Source organism: Cuculus canorus, chromosome 1 (assembly GCF_017976375.1).
Source record: "Cuculus canorus isolate bCucCan1 chromosome 1, bCucCan1.pri, whole genome shotgun sequence".
NCBI lineage: Eukaryota > Metazoa > Chordata > Aves > Cuculiformes > Cuculidae > Cuculus > Cuculus canorus.
Window position 1 is genome coordinate 154,187,191 of NC_071401.1, and position 20,765 is coordinate 154,207,955.

General features: G+C 53.8%; 1 protein-coding gene across 2 annotated transcripts; it reads right to left on the reverse strand.

The window, feature by feature from the left end:
- Positions 1–10,137: 10,137 nt before the first annotated feature.
- Positions 10,138–19,219, reverse strand: SUN2 (Sad1 and UNC84 domain containing 2). 2 transcript variants are annotated; one of them, XM_054056032.1, is made up of 18 exons: positions 19,105–19,219; positions 18,661–18,829; positions 17,888–18,060; positions 17,610–17,750; positions 17,377–17,472; positions 17,089–17,182; positions 16,796–16,866; positions 16,409–16,524; positions 15,812–16,033; positions 15,652–15,729; positions 15,521–15,564; positions 15,266–15,422; positions 14,965–15,180; positions 14,199–14,283; positions 13,987–14,102; positions 13,681–13,848; positions 13,200–13,292; positions 10,138–13,109 (listed from the first exon to the last, which is right to left on the reverse strand). In XM_054056032.1, the coding sequence occupies exons 2-18, from the start codon at positions 18,777–18,779 to the stop codon at positions 12,996–12,998; spliced, it is 2,103 nt and encodes a 700-aa protein (XP_053912007.1). In that variant the 5' UTR covers positions 18,780–18,829; positions 19,105–19,219; the 3' UTR covers positions 10,138–12,995. The 2 variants fall into 2 exon arrangements, with proteins under 2 accessions (XP_053912007.1, XP_053912009.1); XM_054056034.1 differs by lacking the exon at positions 19,105–19,219 and adding an exon at positions 18,974–19,031.
- Positions 19,220–20,765: the final 1,546 nt, after the last annotated feature.

A 20,765-nucleotide genomic window follows, 5' to 3' on the forward strand; every position in this document is an offset into this window, starting at 1 on the left:
GCGGCCAGAGCAAAAGCTCACACAGCTCCTCTTCTGATGGATTAGGACACCTGCTGGGAGTGGAGATGCTGCTGGAGGTGTGTTTTGCCCCTCTGCTCATGTATATGAGCCTTTGATCCTGAGCACCCAAGACCTCATCACTTCCCATTTTATGTCCTTATCCGTTTTTCCGTCTGCCCCTCTCCCCATTTTCCTGTGTCCCTCCCTGAGATGGGACCCTGCTGTGCACAGCATCCCTCCCCCAAGGCAAAACCTGGATAATGAAGGCAGATCCAGGAGGAGCATAGAACGAGACTTTCCCAAGGGTGGCATTCTGTGGGGAGCTGCATGGGGCACTTCTCAACACAAGCCTGCCTCCAGCCCATCCTGCGCAAGCAGACAGCGCTGTGACCCTTCCCAAGCTAAACCACTCCTATTTTCCTTTTTCAGAACATGATCGAGTAATTTGGGCTGGAAGGGACCTTACAGATCATCCAGTTCTGACTCCTCTGCCATGGGCAGGGACACTTTCCACTGGATCAGGTTGCTCAAAGCCTCCTCCAACCTGATCTTGAATGCCTCCAGGGATGGAGCATCCACAACTGCTCTGGGCAACCTGCTGGAGCTTAGCTTCTTCATGCTGAAGTATTTCCTTTTGCCTTGGTCTTAGCTGCTAGAGGAGTGATGTCCAGCCCATTGTAAGGACAAGAGAGCATCACACAGCTCCTCCAGAAGGAAGAATGCAGATGGAGCTCCAGGTCCTGGAGCACAAGATCCTGGCCAAAGTCTTGGAGGACCAAAAGCTGTTGGCACAGGATGCTCAGGCTGCTATTTGAGTGGCACTGCAGCAAGGGGTGACGGAGGAGGTGAGTGCTGGTCTGAGCCCCAGGACCATGATGGTGACCACAGGTGTGGGATCGGGGGCTGTGCAAGGCAAAAGGAAATACTTCCTTTTGTCGGAAATGGAGCTGACAGTGATGGCCTTGATGATGTCTTGCTTCTGTACTCATAGCCTGATGTCAACCCTGGGACCTGCTGGGTGTTTTGTGGATTCCAGGGCTTTGCTGTCATCCCTGTCCCACATAATCCGCCCTACGGCTGTGACACTAGAGCACATTCCAAAAGCCCTCTTGCCCCAGGGGACCATTCCCAGTGTCCCCAGAGACTTCCTGTCTATGTGAGTGCCCTTGGCTGGGCATGAGGGATGCAGTGGTGGGAGGATGCCACGGTGCAGGAAGGGAGGGCTAGTGAGCCTGGTAGGTAGCTGTGGGTGCTGTAGGGGGTCGGTGCCATCCTGAAGAAAAGGAAGGACCAGTAGTGGGAGGAGGTTTGGGGGACACTGGAAGGGAGTGCATCAAGTAGATGTAACTGCCCATCTTCCTCCCTATTCTTTCCCACTGGTCTCTTATGGCCAGGAGGAGCAGGGACCAAGTACAGTTGCACCTCCATCTGCCTCTTCTGCCCTGGGTGTGCTCACTGCCTCCGCTTCTCCCTCTCTGCCTCCCTGCCCTGCCCCCCAACTCCTAGGGCTTGAAGGAAGAGGGAGAGGAAGAGGGCCTTCTCCTGGAGCAGTTCACCTATGACCGTGACAGCGACCCCATACAAACATTTTACTTTGAGGTAAGTGACACTTACCCCACTATGGTCCATTCACAGCCTGCCCTTTTAACCATTTCATCCTTCTGCATGCCCAGGAGCTTGGTACTTCTAACCATATAGGCTGTCGATACCTAGCATCCCCACCTTCCCACGACACGGAGCTGGAAAGCTTTTCTCCTCCGGTGTGCCCAGAGCAGGAGACTTGACTACGCTGGACAAGGTAAAGCTGGGCAGAAGCGTGATGCTGGCCCAGGTAGGGTGGGTGTCTTGCAGGGAAAGGCAGGACAGCGTGGTCCATGGCTGAAGGAGTCCTCCTGGGTGACAGGGATGCGATGGAGGATGGGGCAGATGACGGCTGCAGGTGGTGGCACTGCCTGCCGCAGCTTGTGGCCATCTCACTCTCTGGTGTCCCAGGGGGAACACGTGCCCTCTTGTGGAAAGCAGCAGGTGAATAGAGATGCCAGTAGCACTGGGGACTGGGTGATGTGGGTCCTTTTTCCAAGAGATGACAGTGCTGAAGAGGGAGCTGGCAGGCCACAAATCAGTGCAGGAGTGCTGGGGAAGTGCATGGAGGAAGTGCTAGAGATGCTGGAGAAGCTGGAGGAGATGCTAGAGTGCCCCCACTCCTAGATGTGGTCTCCAATGACTGCTGCGAAGGGCCCAGCTTTCAGATCATCAGATTGGGTCCCGTAAGTGGCCGCAGAAGATTTAAACGTGGCAAAGCCACCAGCAACAGTTAATCAATGCGGTTCAGTGGCAGATACGGTAGGTGCTGCAGCCGGGCTCTAGATCGAGGCGGAGGGGAGGTTGACAGATTGGGGGAAGCCCAAGAACCCTGGAGGGAGCCCGGTGGGCTGGTCTCAACTGCTGGAAGCCCAGGCTCGTACATGGTGGCTGATGTGGGGAAGTGTGGTCCCAGAAGCTGCCATGGGAGATTTAAGTGGTCTTCTGGGAGCGCTGAGACCAGGAGTTCTGCTACCAGGAGTGCGCAAACAGGGGTGTGCTTGTCAGAGGAGCGGGCTCGAACAGTTTGCAAGATCAGTTCATGAAGGCAAGGTGCGCAGGGAAGGCACAGTTCCAGTGCTCGAGAGGCAAGGTGGGTTCATGAGAGAGAGCCCAGCCATAGTGTCCACCTGGCAAAAGGCTTCTTCCTCCACACCTGCCAGAAAGGATGTGTCAGTTCAGACTGAGCTCCCGGGAATGCACGCAGCCATCCAGGTCTCGGGCTGCACAGAGTGCCACCAGCTTGCACTGGATGTGGAGGGCAGCAAGGGCTGTATGAGGTGTGAGCAGGTGGACTTCCTCCTCAGCCTGGTAGCAGAGCTGTAAGAGGAAGTAGAGAGGCTAAGGAGCATCAGGGAGTGTGAGCTGGAGATAGACTGGTGGGATCAAAGCACCAAAGCACAAGAGAAGACAGCTGAACTCCAAAGCTTCCAAAGAGAAGACAGATACGGGTAAAAGCCTAGGATCAAAAGATCTGGCATCTTCTCCCCCTAAAGTTGTAGGCAAAGGCTCAAAAGGAGGTAGTGAGTGGAAGCATGTCCACCGACAGGGCAGAAAATCAACCCCCTCCTTGTCCACACCACCTCAGATGTAGCTCCACAACAGATTTGAGGCTCTCAATGTGGAGGACGGACCAGAGAAAAACATGGAGGAAAATGCACCCACATCAGAGCAGGGTCAGAGACTGAAACGGCGTAAAGGCTTCACTGCCACGACTCACCAACAGGAGAGTCATAGTTGTAGTAGACTCTCTATTGAAGGAGGCAAAGGGTCCGATATGTTGAGCAGACCTCACTCACAGGGAAGTCTGCTGCCTCCCAGGAGCCTGGGTAAGGGATGTGGCCAGGAAACTTCCCAACTTGGTGAGAACTACTATTACCCATTACTGCTGCTCCATGTGGGAGGGGATGAAGCAACAGTAAGAAGCCCAAGGGGGATTAAAAGAGATTTTAGGGCCTTGGGATGGCTACTGAAGGAGTCTGGGGCCCAGGTGATTTTTTTCTTCCCTCTGTCCAGTTACAGGTGGTGACACAGCACAGCTCAGATGGGTCCAGTCTATTAATACGTGGCTCCGTGGCTGGTGTCACCACAATAACTTTGGGTTTTTTGATAATGGGATGGCCTGCATGGCACCAGGATTACAGGCTTCAGATGGGATCCACCTCTCTCAGAGGGGCAGGAGAGTCTTTGCCCAGGAGCAGGAGAGTCTTTGCCCAGGAGCTTGCGAGGCTTGTAGATAGGGCTTTCAACTGGATATGAAGGGGGAGGGGGATAACATCAAGCTAGGCTGTAACAAGAGGTGGAAGAACGAGTGTCAGGGGACTGGTGCTGTTTAGTATTTTTATCAATGATATTGACAGTGAGATTGAATGCACCCTCAGCAAGTTTGCAGATGACACCAAGCTGAGTGGTGCAGTTGCCACACTGGAAGGATGGGATGTCATCCAGAGAGACATGGACAGACTAGAGAAGTGGCCCTCTGAGAACCTCATGAGGTTCAACAGGGCCAAGTGTAAGGTCCTACACCAGAGTAGGGGCAATCACCGTTCTCAGAACACGATGGGAGATGATGTGCTTGAGGGCAGCCCTGCAGAGGACTTGGGTGTGCTGTTTGATGAGAAGCTTGATGTGAGCCGGCAATGTGCACTTGCAGCCCAGAAGGCCAACTGTATCCTGGGCTGCATCAAAAGAAACATGGCCAGCAGGTAGAGAAGGGTGATTCTGCCCCTCTGTTCCTCTCTTGTGAGACCTCATCTGGAATACTGTGTCCAGTTCTGGAATCCTCAATGTAAGAAGGATATGGAGATGTTGGAACGGGTCCAGAGGAGGGCTACAAGGATGATCAGAGGGCTGGAGCACCTCCCATTCGAGGACAGGCTGAGAGAGTTGGGCTTGTTCAGCCTGGAGAAGAGAAGGCTCTGAGGAGATCTTATAGTGACCTTCCAGTACCTGAAGGGAGCCTACAGGAAAGCTGGAGAGAGACAATTCATAAAGGTTTGTGGTGATAGGACAAGAGGCAATGGGTATAAACTGGAGAGGGGCACATTTAGACTAGACATTAGGAAGAATTTCTTCACCATGAGAGTAGTGAGACACTGGAACAGGTTGCCAAGGAAAGTTGTGGATGTGCCATCCGTGGAGGTGTTCAAGGTCAGGCTGGATGGGGCCTTGGGCAGCCTGATTTAATGGGAAGTCCTTGCCCATGGCAGGGGTGTTGGAACTAGATGATCTTTAAGGTCCCTTCCAGCCCTAACTATCCTATGATTCTATGATTCTGTGCTGGAGAAACTGGAGGAGATGCTAGAGTGCCCCCCGCTTGTAGGTGGGGTCACCAATGACTGCTGTGAAGGGCCCACCTTTCAAATGATCAAATAATGATCAAATAACTTGCATCATTCTAAAAACTCAAGTTCTCTGGTCTCAGCTGCTCATTGCTCCCCCTCCTGGTACATCCCAAACCTACTCACAGCAGGACTAGGATACACTTCCTTGCGCTCTCTGCACGAAGAACAGCACAGCACAATTCCGCTGATAATAGCAGTGTCAAAAGTTACAGACTAGACAGTACACAGAGCAGTGCAACAGGAATAATCCATGGGTCATCTCTATTGTTTTAGGTCTGTCTATCAGGCACTGTCACTTCAGCCCCACACACGACTTGGGAACCAGCCCTGCAGGAGCAGACGGTCACGGGCAGGAGACAAGTTACAGTTGATGCTGTAGCCTGCCGCAAATGATGCACTGTTTTGTTTCTGTCATGTTTGAATCCTTGAAATAACATACGGAGCCATCCTACCATCTCTCCTTCCCTGCCTATCCTTTCTGAAGGGATCAAAGCCATCCATTGCAGCGCTGCAGTCATGGGAGTCACGCCACCATCTTTCTGTAATGGTGACTAAGTCAGAGTTCTCCTGCTGCACAATGGCTTCCAGCTCCTCTTTTTTGTTGGCTATGCTGCGTGCAGAGGTGTAGATGCACTTGAGCTGAGCTCATCTCTAGTGAGCGTAGTTCTACCTCCTTCCTTCTTCCAACCTGCTTCAAAGCTCTCTCAATGAGCCCCACCAACTCACTTGCAAGAAGCTCTTTCCCCCTTTGAGACAGCTGAGCTCCACCTGTCCCCAGCAGGTCCCATGCCTTGTAAACCTCCCTGTGATCCAAACCTCAAAAATTCCACCGGTGGCATCAGGCTCTGAGACGTGCGTTAATCGCCTGAGTTTTCGTGTTCCTTTCAGCATTCTTCCTGGCCACTAATGAGATTGAGGAAAACACTGCCTGTGCTCCCGATCCTTGACTCAATCACCCCAGTGCCCTGAGGTCTCTTTTGACTGCTTTTGGACTTCTCTCTGTAATCTCACCTCTGCCAACCTGGATAACCAGCAGTGGGTACTAATCAGAGGGCTGCACCAGAGCAAGGAGTTTCCTAGCAACGCCTTTAACCTGGGCGCCAGGGGAGCAGCAGACCACTCTGTGGGAAGGTTCTGATTGGCATATCGGGCCCTCTATTCCCAGCAGAAGGGAGTCCCCCGGTGACAATTCCCCTCCTTTTTTTCTTAATGGGGGAAGTCATAATGCATGGGGCTGACTGACTCTCTGCAACCAACCCCCTGGAAAGACCTTCCCCTACCTCCTCGTTTTTCCTGGCCCTCATACCTTTTGCCAGAGCCTCCTACCTCTGGTGGAAGGGCAACTGGGAAGGTGAGGGGGGCTGGGAGGGCAATCACCTGCCAGCCTGTGCAGGGACCTGTTTGCATTCCCCTCTGTCTCTTAGGTCCTCTCTTTCTGCTCGGTGGCGATGGAGTAGGAGATCTTCAGCTTCTTGCAGAAACTTCACCTGCTGCCTTGGCCGCGGGGGTGGTAGGCTGTGGCTTCCCCGATCTATCTCCCTCTCACACTCCTTGATATTGTCTAACCTTTCCACTTTCTCTTTCAGCTTTGCCACCAGGCTGAGGAGACCGAAAACAGGCGCAGTCTCCGCTGCCCTCCGGAAGCAGTGACAGGCTCAGGCAATCCCCGCAGCAGCAGACCTGGACAGCTGCGCGTTTGCATGGGAGCTCCATCTGGGTTGCCACATTCTTTCTGACGATGGCTCTGGGTGAGTGGAAACCATTCCCACACCCAGGAGGCAGGGAAAGGCCCCTTCCTAGTGGGGCGAACGGGGCACACAGAGTCCCACGGGATTTACAGAAACAGGTGAGGTGCAAATCGCTGTGAGCGCCCGTGGAAGCACAAGCTTCTACAGGCGTTGCTGGGATAAAAGTGCATCCTTTAGCACAGGAAGGACCTGTGCCACAGAGTTGGACCCAAAGGATTTGCTCCAGCAGCTCTTCACCCTTCCCCCCCTGCATCTCACACAGCATCAGCCCGCACCAAGCAATTGTTCTCACTTCCCCACTGCGGTGCTGAGAAGCACAACAGCTTAGGCAGAGTGAAAGCTGCTGGGGCTGTGTCGAGGCTCAGCGGCAGCTCCTGTGTGGCACGGCACGGCGTGCCCTCCCTTGCCAGCACTACGAACACGGCCTCCTCTCCCAGCCGGCAAAGGAGCCAGGTGTCTGTCCCTGTGTTCCCCTTAGGCCTCCTTTAAGTACTGGAAGGCGGCTATAAGGTTCCCCTGGAGGCTGCTCTCCTTTACATTAAATAACTCCGACTTTCTCAATCTGTCCTCATATCAGAGGTGCTCCTGCACTCCAATCATTTTCATGGGCCTCCTCTGGTCCCATTCTAACAGCTCCACATCCTTCCTGTGCTGAGGACTCCAGAGCTGGATGCAGTACTTCAGCTGAGCTAAAGTTGTAGAATCACCTCCCTTGACCTGCTGGTCACGCTTCTTTTGATGCAGCCCAGGATACATTTGGCCTTCTGGGCTGCGATTGCAATTTGAGAGCTCATGTCTAGCTTTTCATCCATCAGCACCCCCAAGTCCTTCTCCACAGGGCTGCTCTCAATCGCATCATCCTCCCAGGCTGTATTGAATCCGAGGATTGCCCCAACCCAAATGTAGGACCTTGCACTTGGTCTTGTTTAACCGCATGAGGTTCACATGGTTCCACCTCTCCAGCTTGTCCAAGTCCCTCTGGATGACATCTGGCCTTCAGGAACGTCAACCGCACCACTCAGCTTGGCATCATCTGCAAACTTTCTGAGGGCATGATACAATATGTGGAATATTTCAAAGTGGAATATTTTGATTTAAGCTAAACTACAGTTAAGTTTAGTCTAAGCAGCTGTGGTTTTTTGAAAGCTAGACAGAATGTCCCTCTGGCAGCACGTTTTCTTTTTCTGACAGCATGTTTTGCTTGAAACAGTGTTTTTCAGACACTGTCCTTTCTTTGAAAATGATAATGTATTGTGTTCAGTGTGATCTATGCTGAACAGATGTCTCCTCTTCTGTAATCACCTCTGTTTGTAGTTTTATCTGTCCTAAAGCCAAAGTCAAGCAGAGAGCTGGAGCCAGCTCCAAATTAGCAAAAGTTTTGACTGTTGCAAAGTTTCATAACATTAAAATTAGGCCTTGGAAAGTAATAGAATATGCATAAGATTTCTGGGAAAATTTATACATATGCATGTAAGTGGGAAATCTATTCTGTAACCAGCCTTCATCTTGTTGCACACGATTGATGGAGATTGTTCCCGCGTGTTGCCCAGGCCTGATAAGGATGCTTGCTTTCTAAAACTTCAAACCAAATCTTAAGAGAGTCTTATTTGCTGGCATTTTTGGTATCAGATGCACTCAATCTCATTGTCTATATCATTGATGAAAATATTAAACAGTGCTGTTCCCAGTATGGACACCACTCACCTCCATTTGGATATTAAGCCATTGACTGCTACCCTCTGGATGCGATCATCCAACCAATGGCTAATCCACTGAAGAGTCCACCCATCAAATCCATATCTCTCCAATTTAGAGAGGATGTTGTCTGACTGTGGGACTGTGTCAAAGGCTTTGCAGAAATCCAGAAAGATGACATCCATTGGTTTTCCCTTGTCCACTGGTGTGGTCACTCTACAATTGAGAGCCACCAGATTGGTGAGGCAGGACCTACCCTTGGTAAAGCCTTGCTTTAGCAAAGTTTCTAGGAGGGTCTGTTCCATGATCTTCCCAGTCACCAGGGTGACGCTGACAGGTTGGTTGTTCCCAGGGTCCTCCTTTCTACCCTTTCTAAAGATGGGCACAATGTCTCCCTTCTTCCAGTCATCATGGGCTTCCCCTGACTGCCATGACTTTTCAAATATTATGGAGTGTGGCTCGGAAACTACGTTGGCCAATTCATTTAGGACTCATCTCATCAGGTTCCACAGACTTATAGATGTTCAGGTTCCTCAGGTGCTCACGAACTTCATCTTCCTTTACTGTGGGAGGGGCTTTACCCCCCTGGTACCTATCTTGTAGTCCATTGACTTGGGGGGGGGGGGTGAGGAGAGCAGCTGTCAGTGAAGACTGAGGCAAAATAGTTGTTACGTACCTCAGCCTTCTCCTTGAGTGTTGATACTATGTGGCCAGTCTCATTTTTCGGAGGCAGTACGCTTTCTTTAACCTTCCTTTTCAGGTTGACATACCCGTAGAAACCCTTCTTTTAGTCTTTGCTTCCCTTGCCAAGTTCAGCTCCAGCTGTGCCTTGGCCTTCCTAACTTCATCCCTAACAACTGGGCAGCGTCTCTATACACGTCCCAGGTTCCCTGCTTCTGGGCTCCCTGCTGGAGCTTAGCTTCCTCGTGCTGAGGATAGGGAAGTATTTCCTTTTGCCTTGCTCTTAGCTGCTAGAGGAATGATTTCCAGCCTATTGTAAGGACAAGAGAGCAAGAGCAGCTCCCATTCCTTGTAGATGATATCAGGCCAAGCCTCATTTGCCACTTCTAGAGGCCAAGCTCTGCTCGTGGCCAGGAGAAGGCAAAGGACAGACTGATGCCCAGGGACACCTTTGAGGTTACTGCAGGATGGACTGAGGCCACAGCCATGATCTATCACAGACCTAGACTGCTACAAGTCATCACAGATACAGTATTTTACTTCTAAGTGTCTCAAAATAGTCAAGCTTTTTAAGAAGAGCTCTTGTTTTCATCATTGCTCCAAGCAGCTTTTGCATCCCAGGGCCTGCTCCCTGATAAGGTGAAAACTGTTGGCCCTAGAATCAGTATGTCAGACTCTGCCCTGAGATTCCACAGAAGAAAAGCTACAAGAATAGCTCTGCATCAGTCCTACGCACAAGTTCATGTGTAAAACACCCTCCCCCCCAAAAAAAAAACCTCACAGCCATTTTGATAGAATTTATTTGTCTTGTCTTTTTTTCTTGCATAGGCATAAATTACAATCTGTTGTTTCAAAAATAAAAGGAACAAAACAGTGCAGCATTTGCAGCAGGCTACAGCATCAAACACAAACTTGCCTCCTGCCTGTAACAGTCTGTTTCTGCAGGGCTAATTCCTAACACCGGTGTAGGGCGAAGTGAAAATTAAGGAGTAAAAAGGAGGGGGGGGAAGGAATGGAGTAAAAGGGGGGGGGAAGGAATGGAGTAAAAGGGGGGGGGGGGGGAAATGGAGTAAAAGGCGGCAGGGGGGGCGGGAAATGTGCTTCCACAGCTGTCTCACACTTCTGCCTCACCAGGCTCATCTTCTGCACCAGGACTAGGATTCAATACCCCCGGGCAGACACCCTGTGCTGAACCAGCAGTTTCAAGTGCCCTCTTTTCCTTTGCAGCTCAGAAAAGTGCTATAGGAAGACTGGAAGCTGGTGCTGGCAAAAGGCAGTTGGCCCAGCACTCTGTACAGGCGCTCAGGCTGCAGCCCTGCCCCATAGGCAAGTTAATACCCCCCCCAGAAGGAGCAGAGACTCTGCTCCAACTCTCTTCTTGGGGGAAGAGGTCACCCTTTCCTAACTTTCACCAGCATGCTTCATTTACCAAGAGATCACCCACTCTCACAGCCCAACCCAGAGGGCAGGGAGCCAGAAGGGAGGCAGGAAAAGGGGATTTCCAGCCTCAAAGTTCTAGCCTTTTCTCTACCAGCCAGAGAAAACCTGGGGGAAGGGGAGAGCTTCATCTCTGCTCTCTTTATGGTTCAATTAAATACAGGAGCTGCTTTGCTGAGCCTGGGACAGGCCTAGGCATTCAGAAAAAGCACAACGCTGTGTGCACAGGGCACTCACAGATATGACTCCAAGGCATGTAGACAAGTTTAAAATAACTTTGGCTGCAGATGCCAAGAATTAAGACTACGCTCAATATAGGACAGAATTCATTGTCACTGGATCTGGCTATAGGTCTGCTTTCTCCTGGCAGCAGGGCCTCCCAGCTCTGCAGGGGGCTCCACAGGGTAGTTTTAGCCTCTAGGAGGGTTGGGCTGCAAGCTTTGGGCTCGTGTCCCTAGCTTGCAATGAGGAGACCCTCCAGAAGGAATGTACTGTCATAATCCTCATCCCCTCTAGCACAAAGAGGGTCAGGGCTCAGCACCTCTGACCAATGCACATGCTGAAGGGAAGACACTTCTTCAGCCCCTTCCTCTCCTCTACAGCCCTCGCCCTACAGTGTTTCAAGTGGAGACCAGAGTGGGAATCGGTTCAAGGCGCTCCCCCAGTGCTCACAGTGCCAGGGGAAGACGATGCCAGCATCAGACAGGGCTGAAACACTAAACATGAGCCCTTTAGCTTTTCTTTCAACAAAAAGCAAGACAAACGTGGAGGATATAAATACCGTCCAAGAACATAAGCCAAACAAAGTGTGCTGCAGGCAGCCAGGACATGGAACAGCCAGATGGCCCTGGGACTTCTCAGGCCCAGGGCAGGTCCCTGCACATCCTTCCTAACCTCCCCTGCCACGACTCTACCCCATCCCATGATGGGTAGAGGTAGGATTTGCATGCCCACTGCAGGCAGGACTCCCTGTCCTGCTCCAGCCTTGTCCTCTGCAGCCAGGGCTCAAGGAGTTGAGCCATGCCAGCAAGAAGGCAGGAGGGAAAGGAAGTCTTTCCAAGAGAAACAAAGACAAGTCTGTGCCAGCCATCTGTCATTGGGAACTGGGAGGTGATGGAGGCAGCTCTTAGTGCTGCAGGTTGGGGGAGGCCCTGCTCCCCCTCTCCCTCCCCCCCCCGAGGTGAAGAAGCATTCTGACAACTGCAGTCCCTATAGATTGCCCGCTCTCCCATCCCAAAGAGCACTGAGGCACAGAGAGAGTCGAACATACCACCAGGGCAGCAGCTCCTGCCTGCTATGAACAGTCTCCTATATACAGATGCAGCCATGGGCAAAAAGGCCACCGCCACATACTGCAGTCTCAGAGGACATCTCCAGAGCAAAGAAGGCAGGTGTGCCTCTGGCACACCACTGAGCAGCAGTCCACAGAGGACTTTGTCTCCTAGGTCCAGCTACCAAGCCACCGACAACTCAAGGCCCATATTTTGAACATCATCTCAGTCCAGCACTGTGTGTGCTATTCTCCTAGTAAACAAAGCTCTAACCCTCTCTGTGTCTAAGCCACTCACCCAAGCGGCACCACGTAACATTCTCCGGTTAAGTAGAAATCACATGTAAAAAGTATTTTTTCCTTTCTTACTACAAAAAAATCCCCAACTCCCAACTAGAAAATATCCACCCTCCCCAACCCCCTTAAAAAAATAACAAAACAAAAACACTAAAAAAAAAAAAAAAGAAACCCCAGAAGCAGGCAACAGGAGCTTTCCAGAGCATCATCAAGCGTACCACCAGGGAGCCGGCCAGCTGGGGGGGCCAACAAAGCCACCAGCAGCAAGAGAGCTCGAGTGGATGGACAACAGCACCCAGGTGAGCTCCGGCAAACTTCTCCCCTCCTGCTGTCCCAAACCTTTAGTTTTAATGTTAATACTTCATTAACACTGTCTTATTTCCCCTTTGCTAGCCCAGCATTGAAGGTCTAGAGATCTTAGCCAACACCAAGGCAGGAGAAATGACCTTATGTGAAGAGGAGAGATTGGGTGGCCACGACCACTGTCTCCCACCTACTCTGACACCACTGAGCCAGTCACCACAGTCCCATATGCTGTATTGTGCCCAAGCCTGTGTGAAGCACATTGCAAGGTTACATACCTCTTTCCCAAGCCCCAGCAATGCTAGGCACACCGTCAGAGAGGAGCAGGGCAACAGGGACAAGCGGCCGCGCGGACTCGATAAAAAATTAGCTTAAAAAGTTAAAGTATCCAATACACACTGAAAACAAGTCAGGCTGCACACTCGAACCAACATGGGATGATCTTGTCTCACCACCTCAGTCCTTGGAAGAGTGAAAGCCTCACTCCTTAAACACCAGATCTTCTCCCTGAAGAGGAGCAGCTTCCCTGGGACAGCTGCGGGTGCATCCCAGGACTTCTTAATGCAAAGCAGCAAAACAGACAAAACTCTTCCTGCTCTCAGCTCAGCAGCATTCCTCATCCCATGTGGGAGCTGGAAATCAGTGTGCTGGCTCCCCATGGACACGGAAACGGTAGATGCAGGTGTATTCAGGATGGCCCCAATTGCTCAGCACACGGAGCTCCACCAGCTGGTAGGTGCCCATGGAATCAGCCTTGGGGAGAGAAGAAAACCTGAGCCCTTGAGAGCTCCAGAGGGCTCAGAGAACCCTCAGGTTCAGGTGCTGTGAGGACAAAACACGTACCTTGAAGTAAAAAGTTTGGATGGGGTCACCATCATGGTCATAGGTGAACTGCCCCAGGAGAAGGCCCTCTTCTTCTCCCTCTTCCTTCAAGCCCTAGGAGTTGGGGGTGTGGCAGGGAGGCAGAAAGGGAGAAGCAGGAGTGGTCAGAGAGGGAGAAACGGAGGCAATGAGCTCAGAAGAGGCAGATGGAGACGCAAATACACCTGGTCCCTGCTTCTCCTCTTCCAGGCCAAAACTGAAAAGTGGGGATGGAGGCCAGTGGGGAAGAATGAAGGCAGGAGGGAAGACAGAGTTACACCTACTCAATGCCCTACCTCCAAAACCTTCCCAAAGCCTGCTGCCCTGCCTCCCACTACTGCTTCTTCCTCTTCTTGAGGATAGCACCCACTCCCCAGAGCATCCACAGTCTTCTTTTCTGTGCCCTGCACCTTGGTATCCCCACAACTGCATCCCTCCCTCACGTCCAGCCAAGGGCACTCACATAGACAGCAAAATCCCTGGGGGCACTGGAGATGGTCCCGTGAGGCGAGAGGGCTTTTGGGATGTGCTCTAGCGTCACAGCCGTGGGGTGGATGATGCTGGACAGACGGATGACAGCAAAGCCCTGGGACCCACGAAATGCCCAGCAGTTCCCAGGGTTGACGTCAGGCTACAAGCGCAGAAGCAAGACACCATCAAGGTTATCACCGTCAGTTCCATCTCATCCCCCTGACCCAGACATAAGCCCACATGAGAACAAGCCTGGCCAAGCCTCCCCCTCAGTGGGGTCTCACCCAAGGGTGCCCACCTGTAGGATGACACGAGGGGACTGAGAGTGGTACCACAGGGGGATGCCGAACAAGCTCAGCAGTGCAGTCCGCATCTCGTAGGTCTCTGAGCAGCGGGTGTTGATGACACTGGCTCCTGGGGTAGACAGGGAACGGCAGCAGGTCAGTCCCATGACACCTCTCCCCGGAATGCATGGCTTGTCTCAGGGAGGGCAAGTCACTCCCCACCTACCCGCTGACTCCAAGGCGTAGTCGACCATCCCGATGCGGTCCTCACTGTAGCGCTGCAGGGCTTGGCTCACAATGTGATGCACTTGCTGTGGAGGGAAGAGAGGGTACAAGAGGAGTGAAGGGCCAAGGCAGGGATCCTGTCCCTCACATGCCTCCACCCCACCAGGATGGAGAGAGCTTCCCCTGCTGGAAACCCCCAACACCACACCGGGTCTAAACTTTACAGTATGCATAGAGTCTGTGCGGGCTGCAGGGAACACTAGTCCTGCTTGATCCCTCCCATCTATGAGGAATTGCCAACAAATTTTTCCAAAGCAAGCAGGCTCATTTTTTTCCCTGTGGTGTCATTCTGCTGAAATGCTTTGCTCCAAATGACTGTGTGGCACTGCTGAAGGAGGAACGTAAGCAAGATGCTCAAGCCATGGACACCTTACTGGCACCTGCCCTGCTTCTGGGTGAAAGACATGCAAGTGGAAGCGTGGATTTGAAGACAGCAAGAGCCTTGCAGGCACGCAACTGTCATCACCCAGGAGCCCTTGCAGGGCACCGCGCAGGCACAGCCCTGGGGAGGTTGGCACAGAAGGGATGGAGTATCAGGGATGCTCTTCCCAGGTGGGATGTGAGCCCAGGATCTATGCCCATGCTGTAAGGGCTGTCCATCTGCCAGGCACACATGCCAGCCCCCCTGCAGACACACAATGGGGCACAGCCCCTGATCCCACACCTGTGGTCATCATCATGATCCAGGGGCTCAGGCTAGCACTCACCTCCTCTGTCACCCCTTCCCGCACAGCCACTCCAGTACCAGCCTGAATATCCTGCACCAACAGCGCCTGGTCCTCCAAGACTTTGGCCAGGATTTTCTGCTCCAGGGACTGGAGTTCCGTCTGCAAGTCTTCCTTCTGTAGGATGAGGCCAGCAGCACCGTCCTGCCGCGACTGCGACAGGAACTGACTGAGCCATGCTGGAAACTGCGCTTCCACCTGGAACAGCGAGGACAGAGTTCAGCCCCAGAGCAGGAAACCTCACACCTCCCTCTCCTGAACAGGGTGGGGACCGGGGACTCACATCTGTCCGCATCGCCTTCAGCTTCTCCAGTATCTCCTCCACGTGCTTCCCCAGAAGCTCCTGCTCTGATTTGAGGTGCACCAGCTCCCTCTTAAGCACTGCCATCTCCTGCTCCGCCTCCTGCCGCAAGCTCCTTCGCAGGCCCTCCTGTGCTGAGCTGTGCCAAGACAGACAACAAATCCTTGCGCTGACAGACCCAGCTCCCCTCTGCAAACCAATGAAGAAGTCCCGCTCTGCCCAGACAGACATCATTACCTCTGCCACTGCGAGTTCAGCTCCAGGAAGCGGGCCTCCATCTCCTGCCAGAAGAAAGGCATCGGGTGAGACCTGTGACACTGCAAGGGATGATATGTTGCCTGGGTACCACTGCCTGCTCATTCCCTTACCTGAGAAGACTTTCCCATCTTGTCCAGGCGCTTGTCTAAATCCCTCTGCACCTGGGCACGCAAGGCATCCAGCTCACCCTGCATGGTAAGGAACAGGCGGGGAACATCAGAGCCTGGCCCTGCATGCCCCCACCTCCCTGTGTGCCCGCACACGGCTCACCTGCAGGAGCCTGGTCATGTCACTGCTGAGATGCTCTTTTAGCCCTGTGTCCCGGTGGCTCATCAGCCTCTCCAGCAGTGCCAGAACATCTTCCAGGGGTGGCTGTGCCCCTGTTGCTGCCATCTGCCAGAGCTCCCCCTTGGAGATCTTGTCCTGCAGCGCCTCCAGGCTCTTCTCCAGTGCCTGGAAGCGAGCCAGGAGCTGGTGCTCCCCCTGTAGCCCCTGCAGCAGTAAAGGCAGTGAATGTTGCAGTTCCCAGCAAGGTGCAGACCCACAGCAAGCCACCTGTTCCACAGGGATCCCCAGGAAAAGGAACCCATGCCACCCAGTCCCCAGAGTTAGTGCCATCTTCATTCATCTGCTGCTTTCCACAAGAGGGCACATGTTCCTCCTGCTCCATCCCTGGGACACCCACAGGGTGAGATGGCCACAAGTCATGGGAGCCATTGCCACCAGCACACAGCCATTATCTGCGCCATCTTCCATCTGTTCCCCATCACCCAGAAGGGCTCCTTCAGCCATGGACCATGCTGTCCTGCCTTTCCCTGCAAGGCACCCACCCCACCTGGGCCAGCTCCATGCCTCTGCCTGCTTTACCTTGTCCAGCGCGGTCAGGTCTCCTGCTCCAGAGGAGGAAAGCTTTCCAGCTCCGTGCCATGGAAAGGCGGGGAGGCTAAGTGTCGACAGTCCGTATGGATAGAAGTACCAAGCTCCTGGGCATGCAAGGGGATGAGATGGTTAAAAGGGCAGGCCATGGTTGAAAGGTTAAAAGGGCCATAGCAGGGGAGAGGATGGCTATGCAGAGAGTCAGCCATCAGCAAGGCCTGTCCTTATCAGGAGGCCCCAGCACAGGGGTGTAGATGCCCCAGGGTACCAGAAGCCACCAGCTCTGAGCTCGGGGCCATTCCGTCCCCCAGCTACAGCAGTGGGATGCTCTATGCTGCCCCACCTCTCAGGGGAACAGATCAAGCCAGGCCAACTCACCATAGGCAGCCGCGGTGAGGACAAGGAGAAGCAGTAGCAGCAGCAGGGACCTCTTCAGCCACAGGTAGCACCTGGAGCAAGGGGAACAAAGAGGCACCTGTAGAACTGCAGTCAACTTCTTCCCCCCCTACAGCGCTCCTCTGGATGTGGCCAGGAGGAAAGTGAAGCCTGGCTGGGCTTCAGCACAAGACACCCAGCCCATGCATGCCAAGCTCTGCAAGGGACCCAGTTTCTGGATTCCTGAGGGTTTTACCTACACCTCCCTGATCACGGTCTCCTGCCACTACACTCACCTGGAGAGGGGAACATCACCCAGGCGGAGATCCATGCCAGTGACACGGTGCCAGGCAGATGCCAGACCCGATAAGAGCCATCTCACAAACCAAACTGCCGGGAGAGAAACTGAGCTTCAGGCAGAATCTCATTAGATATGTCCCCTCCACCCCGAGTATGCTTCCACAGGGGGATACAACCCCTCCAGCCAATCAACCAGTGAACAGCACAGATGGCGTGTGGGGAAGGGAGACACTGTCTGGGCAGAAAGGTGCTACTAGAATTCCCCCTGACAGCTCCCCACTCACCTGGGAAGGTGAGCACCTGCCAGAGAAAGGAGCCCACCCGAGAGGCTGCGGTCTTCAGCCCTGACGATGAGCTACTCTGGCCTGAGTCCAAGTGACCTGGAAAAGAAGCAGCAAGGCAGTAAGTCACCAAACAATGCTTGCATCCCTGCATGTTGTTAAGTGTGAAGGCTGGGCCCCCTGTGGCCACCCTCCCCAGCATCCCTGCCATGGCAGAGGGTCTGGTGCATCCCTACCAGCATAATCGTCTTCTGAGGAGTATCCAGACGAAGAGGCATAAGTGTCATACGTCTTGCTCTCCAGCAGCCCATTAATCTTCCTGGACTCTGAGTCTTCTGTGCCTCTCCTCCTCCTGTTGGAGAACTCCCTGCCTGCCCCTAAAACATAGTGTTCCCCTGAGAAACCACCCACTGCCAGCTCTATACAAGGCAACTCAGTCAACCAGCACAGTTGGCTGCCCAACAGCCCTCCAGCAGTGGAGGGGTCCTTAGTTGCTGCAGAAGGGAGGGCTCACCCCAGTACATGCTGCTGTCCAGGTCATCATCCAGCACAGAGCTGCCCAGGGCAGCAAGGCCCCGGCTACCCCCCAGGTAGGATTCACTCATCATGGACTCGCTGTAGTAGGAGGTTTGGGTGCTTGGGTCAGGAGAAAGGCGTTTCATGCTGCTCGATTTCCTCCTTGCCATCCTGTCAGGGGGAAGAACGGGCTCATCAGCAGTGCCTGGTTATAGGATGGGGGAGTATGGAACACTCATAAGGGAGAAAAGGGGAATTCACCCCAATCCCTCAGCTGACACTACTTCCCTCTACCCCCCTGCTGTAGTGGATGGAGGAAGGTTTCATGAAGTGCAAGGACTACTTTGCAAAAGGCCCTGGTGCCTGTCCCTGGGCAGCTGCCATCACTGCTTCCGCTTGCACCGCTGTGGTTTTCCGGATTGGTACTTGCACTACACCTCCCAGCATCAAGCCGGAGGCAGCCACGGCTGGCAGGAGGCACACAGCCACCCCGAGCCCCCATGGTGGCCTCCTGTGCCAGGGCAGGGGACACACAGAGGTGCCAGAGGCAGGGAGCTGGGGGCTGTTTCTGGAGCGGAGGCAGCCAGTGCCAAGCTGGATGGCAGCCATGCCGAAACGCTGCCAGCTCCCCGTCAGGCTCCCTTCTGCAAGCCGCCCTGATGCACCACGCGGGAAGGCGCCCGGTCCGTGACGTGGGATGGAGTGCCCTGGCTACATCTGGGAGTCAACCCTCCCACTCCTTCTCCCCACGGCCCTTCTCTACGCACTAACCTGCCGCTGCTCTCCTTGAAGGAGCTCCCCAGCAAGGAGCTGCTGCTGCTGCTGGTCGCTGCATCGTCCTCCCCGGGGTAATAGCGCGTAGTGACAAGGCGCTGGCTGCGGCGGGACATGGCGGCGGCACAGCCGGGTGTCACGGTTCCCCTCGGGTGTCACCGTTCCCCTGGGGGAGAGAAGAAAGCCTCAGTGGGAGCAGGTCCATCTGCAGGGACCCCAACCCTGGAGCTGGGGTGCCAGCACACACCGAAACCCCTTCCTGGGCGAGCAGACACAGAGCTCCCGCTGCCACTGGTTGCTCCAAACCTACCGGTGCTGAGAGGAAGCCGCCTCCTTCTCTGCGGCTCCAACCCCCTCCCGTCCCTTGGCCGGTCATCCACCCACAGTCCCTCCTTGGTCCCCCCCCAGCCATCCCGCCCGCACCTCCCCGTCCCCACGCACCGGCAGGACCCAGCGGACAAAACGACCAATCGCCACTGTCGCCTCTCCCTCGCTCCGCTCCCTTTTGTGTGCGGGACAGGCGGCCCCGCCCCGCCCGCCGCACCGCGCCTGTGCGCCCGCCCCCCCCGGGGCCTCCTGGGTATCCCCGGGATCCGTATTGTCATTGTTACCGTCACCGTTATCGTCCTTATTGCTGTTATTTAATTATTATTATTTCTTCTCTGTTTTGTTCCTTTTCTTGTTAATGATTTTTGTAGAACGACTGAATGGTTTGGGTCGGAAGGGACCTTAGAGATCATCCAGTTCCAACCCCCCTGCCATGGGCAGGGACACCCACCACTGGATCAAGTTGCTCAGGACCTTATCCAACCTGGCCTTGAGCACCTCCAGGGATGGGGCATCCGCAGCTTCTCTAGGGAGCCCATTCCAGTGCAACACGGCTCTCACGGTTTTCCTAACACCATTATTATCCCCACAATAAGAAGGATATGGAACTGTTGGGACAGGTCCAGAGGAGGGCTACGAAGATGATCTGAGGACTGGAGCACCTCTGCTATGAGGACAGGTTGAGGGAGTTGGGCTTGTTCAGCCTGGAGAAGAGAAGGCTCCATGAGACCTTAGAGCAGCTTCTAATACCTGAAGGGGCTACAGGAAAGCTGGGGAGGGACTTGTACATGAGCCTGTAGCGATAGGACGAGGGGAAGTGGCTTTAAATTGGAAGGGGGAAAATTTAGATTAGGTATAAGGAAGAAATTTTTCATGATGGGGGTGGTGAGACACTGGCACAGGTTGCCCAGGGAAGATGTGTATTCCCCATTCCTGGAGGTATTCAAGGCCAGGTTGGATGGGACCTTGAGCAGCCTCGTCTAGTGGGAGGTGCCCCTGCCCATGGCAGGGGGGTTGGAACTGGATGATCTTTAAGGTCCCTTCCAACCCAAATTGTTCTATGATTATTGTTTGGGGTCAAGTGATGGGGGTACCCATCATCTCCACCCCTTATCACTGTTTACAACTGCCTGAAAGGAGGTTTTAGCAAGGTAGGTGCCGGTCCCTTCTCCCAAGTGATAGGTGATAGAATGAGAAGGAATGACCTCAAGTTGCACCGGGGGAGGTTCAGATTGGACATTAGGAACAATTTATTCACTGAAAGGGTTATCAGGCACCGGAACAGGCTGCTCAGGGATGTGGTTGAGTCACCACCTCTGGAGGTAATTAGAAGATGGGTAGATGAAGTGCTTAGAGATATGATTTAGTAGTGGACAGGTACAGTTGGTCTTGATCTTGAAGGTCTTTTCCAACTTAGTGATTCTATGATTCTACAATTCAAGCTGCTCAAGGGAAGCTGGTCCCCAAACACTGCAGCCCCAGGAGGGTTCCCCTCACTGTGCCCACCAAAAGCCACAGGTAGCCAGGCAAGGACAGATCGCCCAGATAGGTCCCGTGGATGATGCTGCCCAGAATGGGGGGGGGGGGTCCCAGGTGGCAGGGCTGTGCCCTGACCCCATTTGGGTTTTGCTGGGGCATTGAGATCACCAGCCACAGCAGGATGGGAAATACCCAACACCCCAGTGTGTGCACCACCCTGCGTGGTGGCACAGCCAAACCCATCCCCGCAGCGCGGGCAGCCCTGCTTGATGCTGAGGCACCTACACCATCTCAAC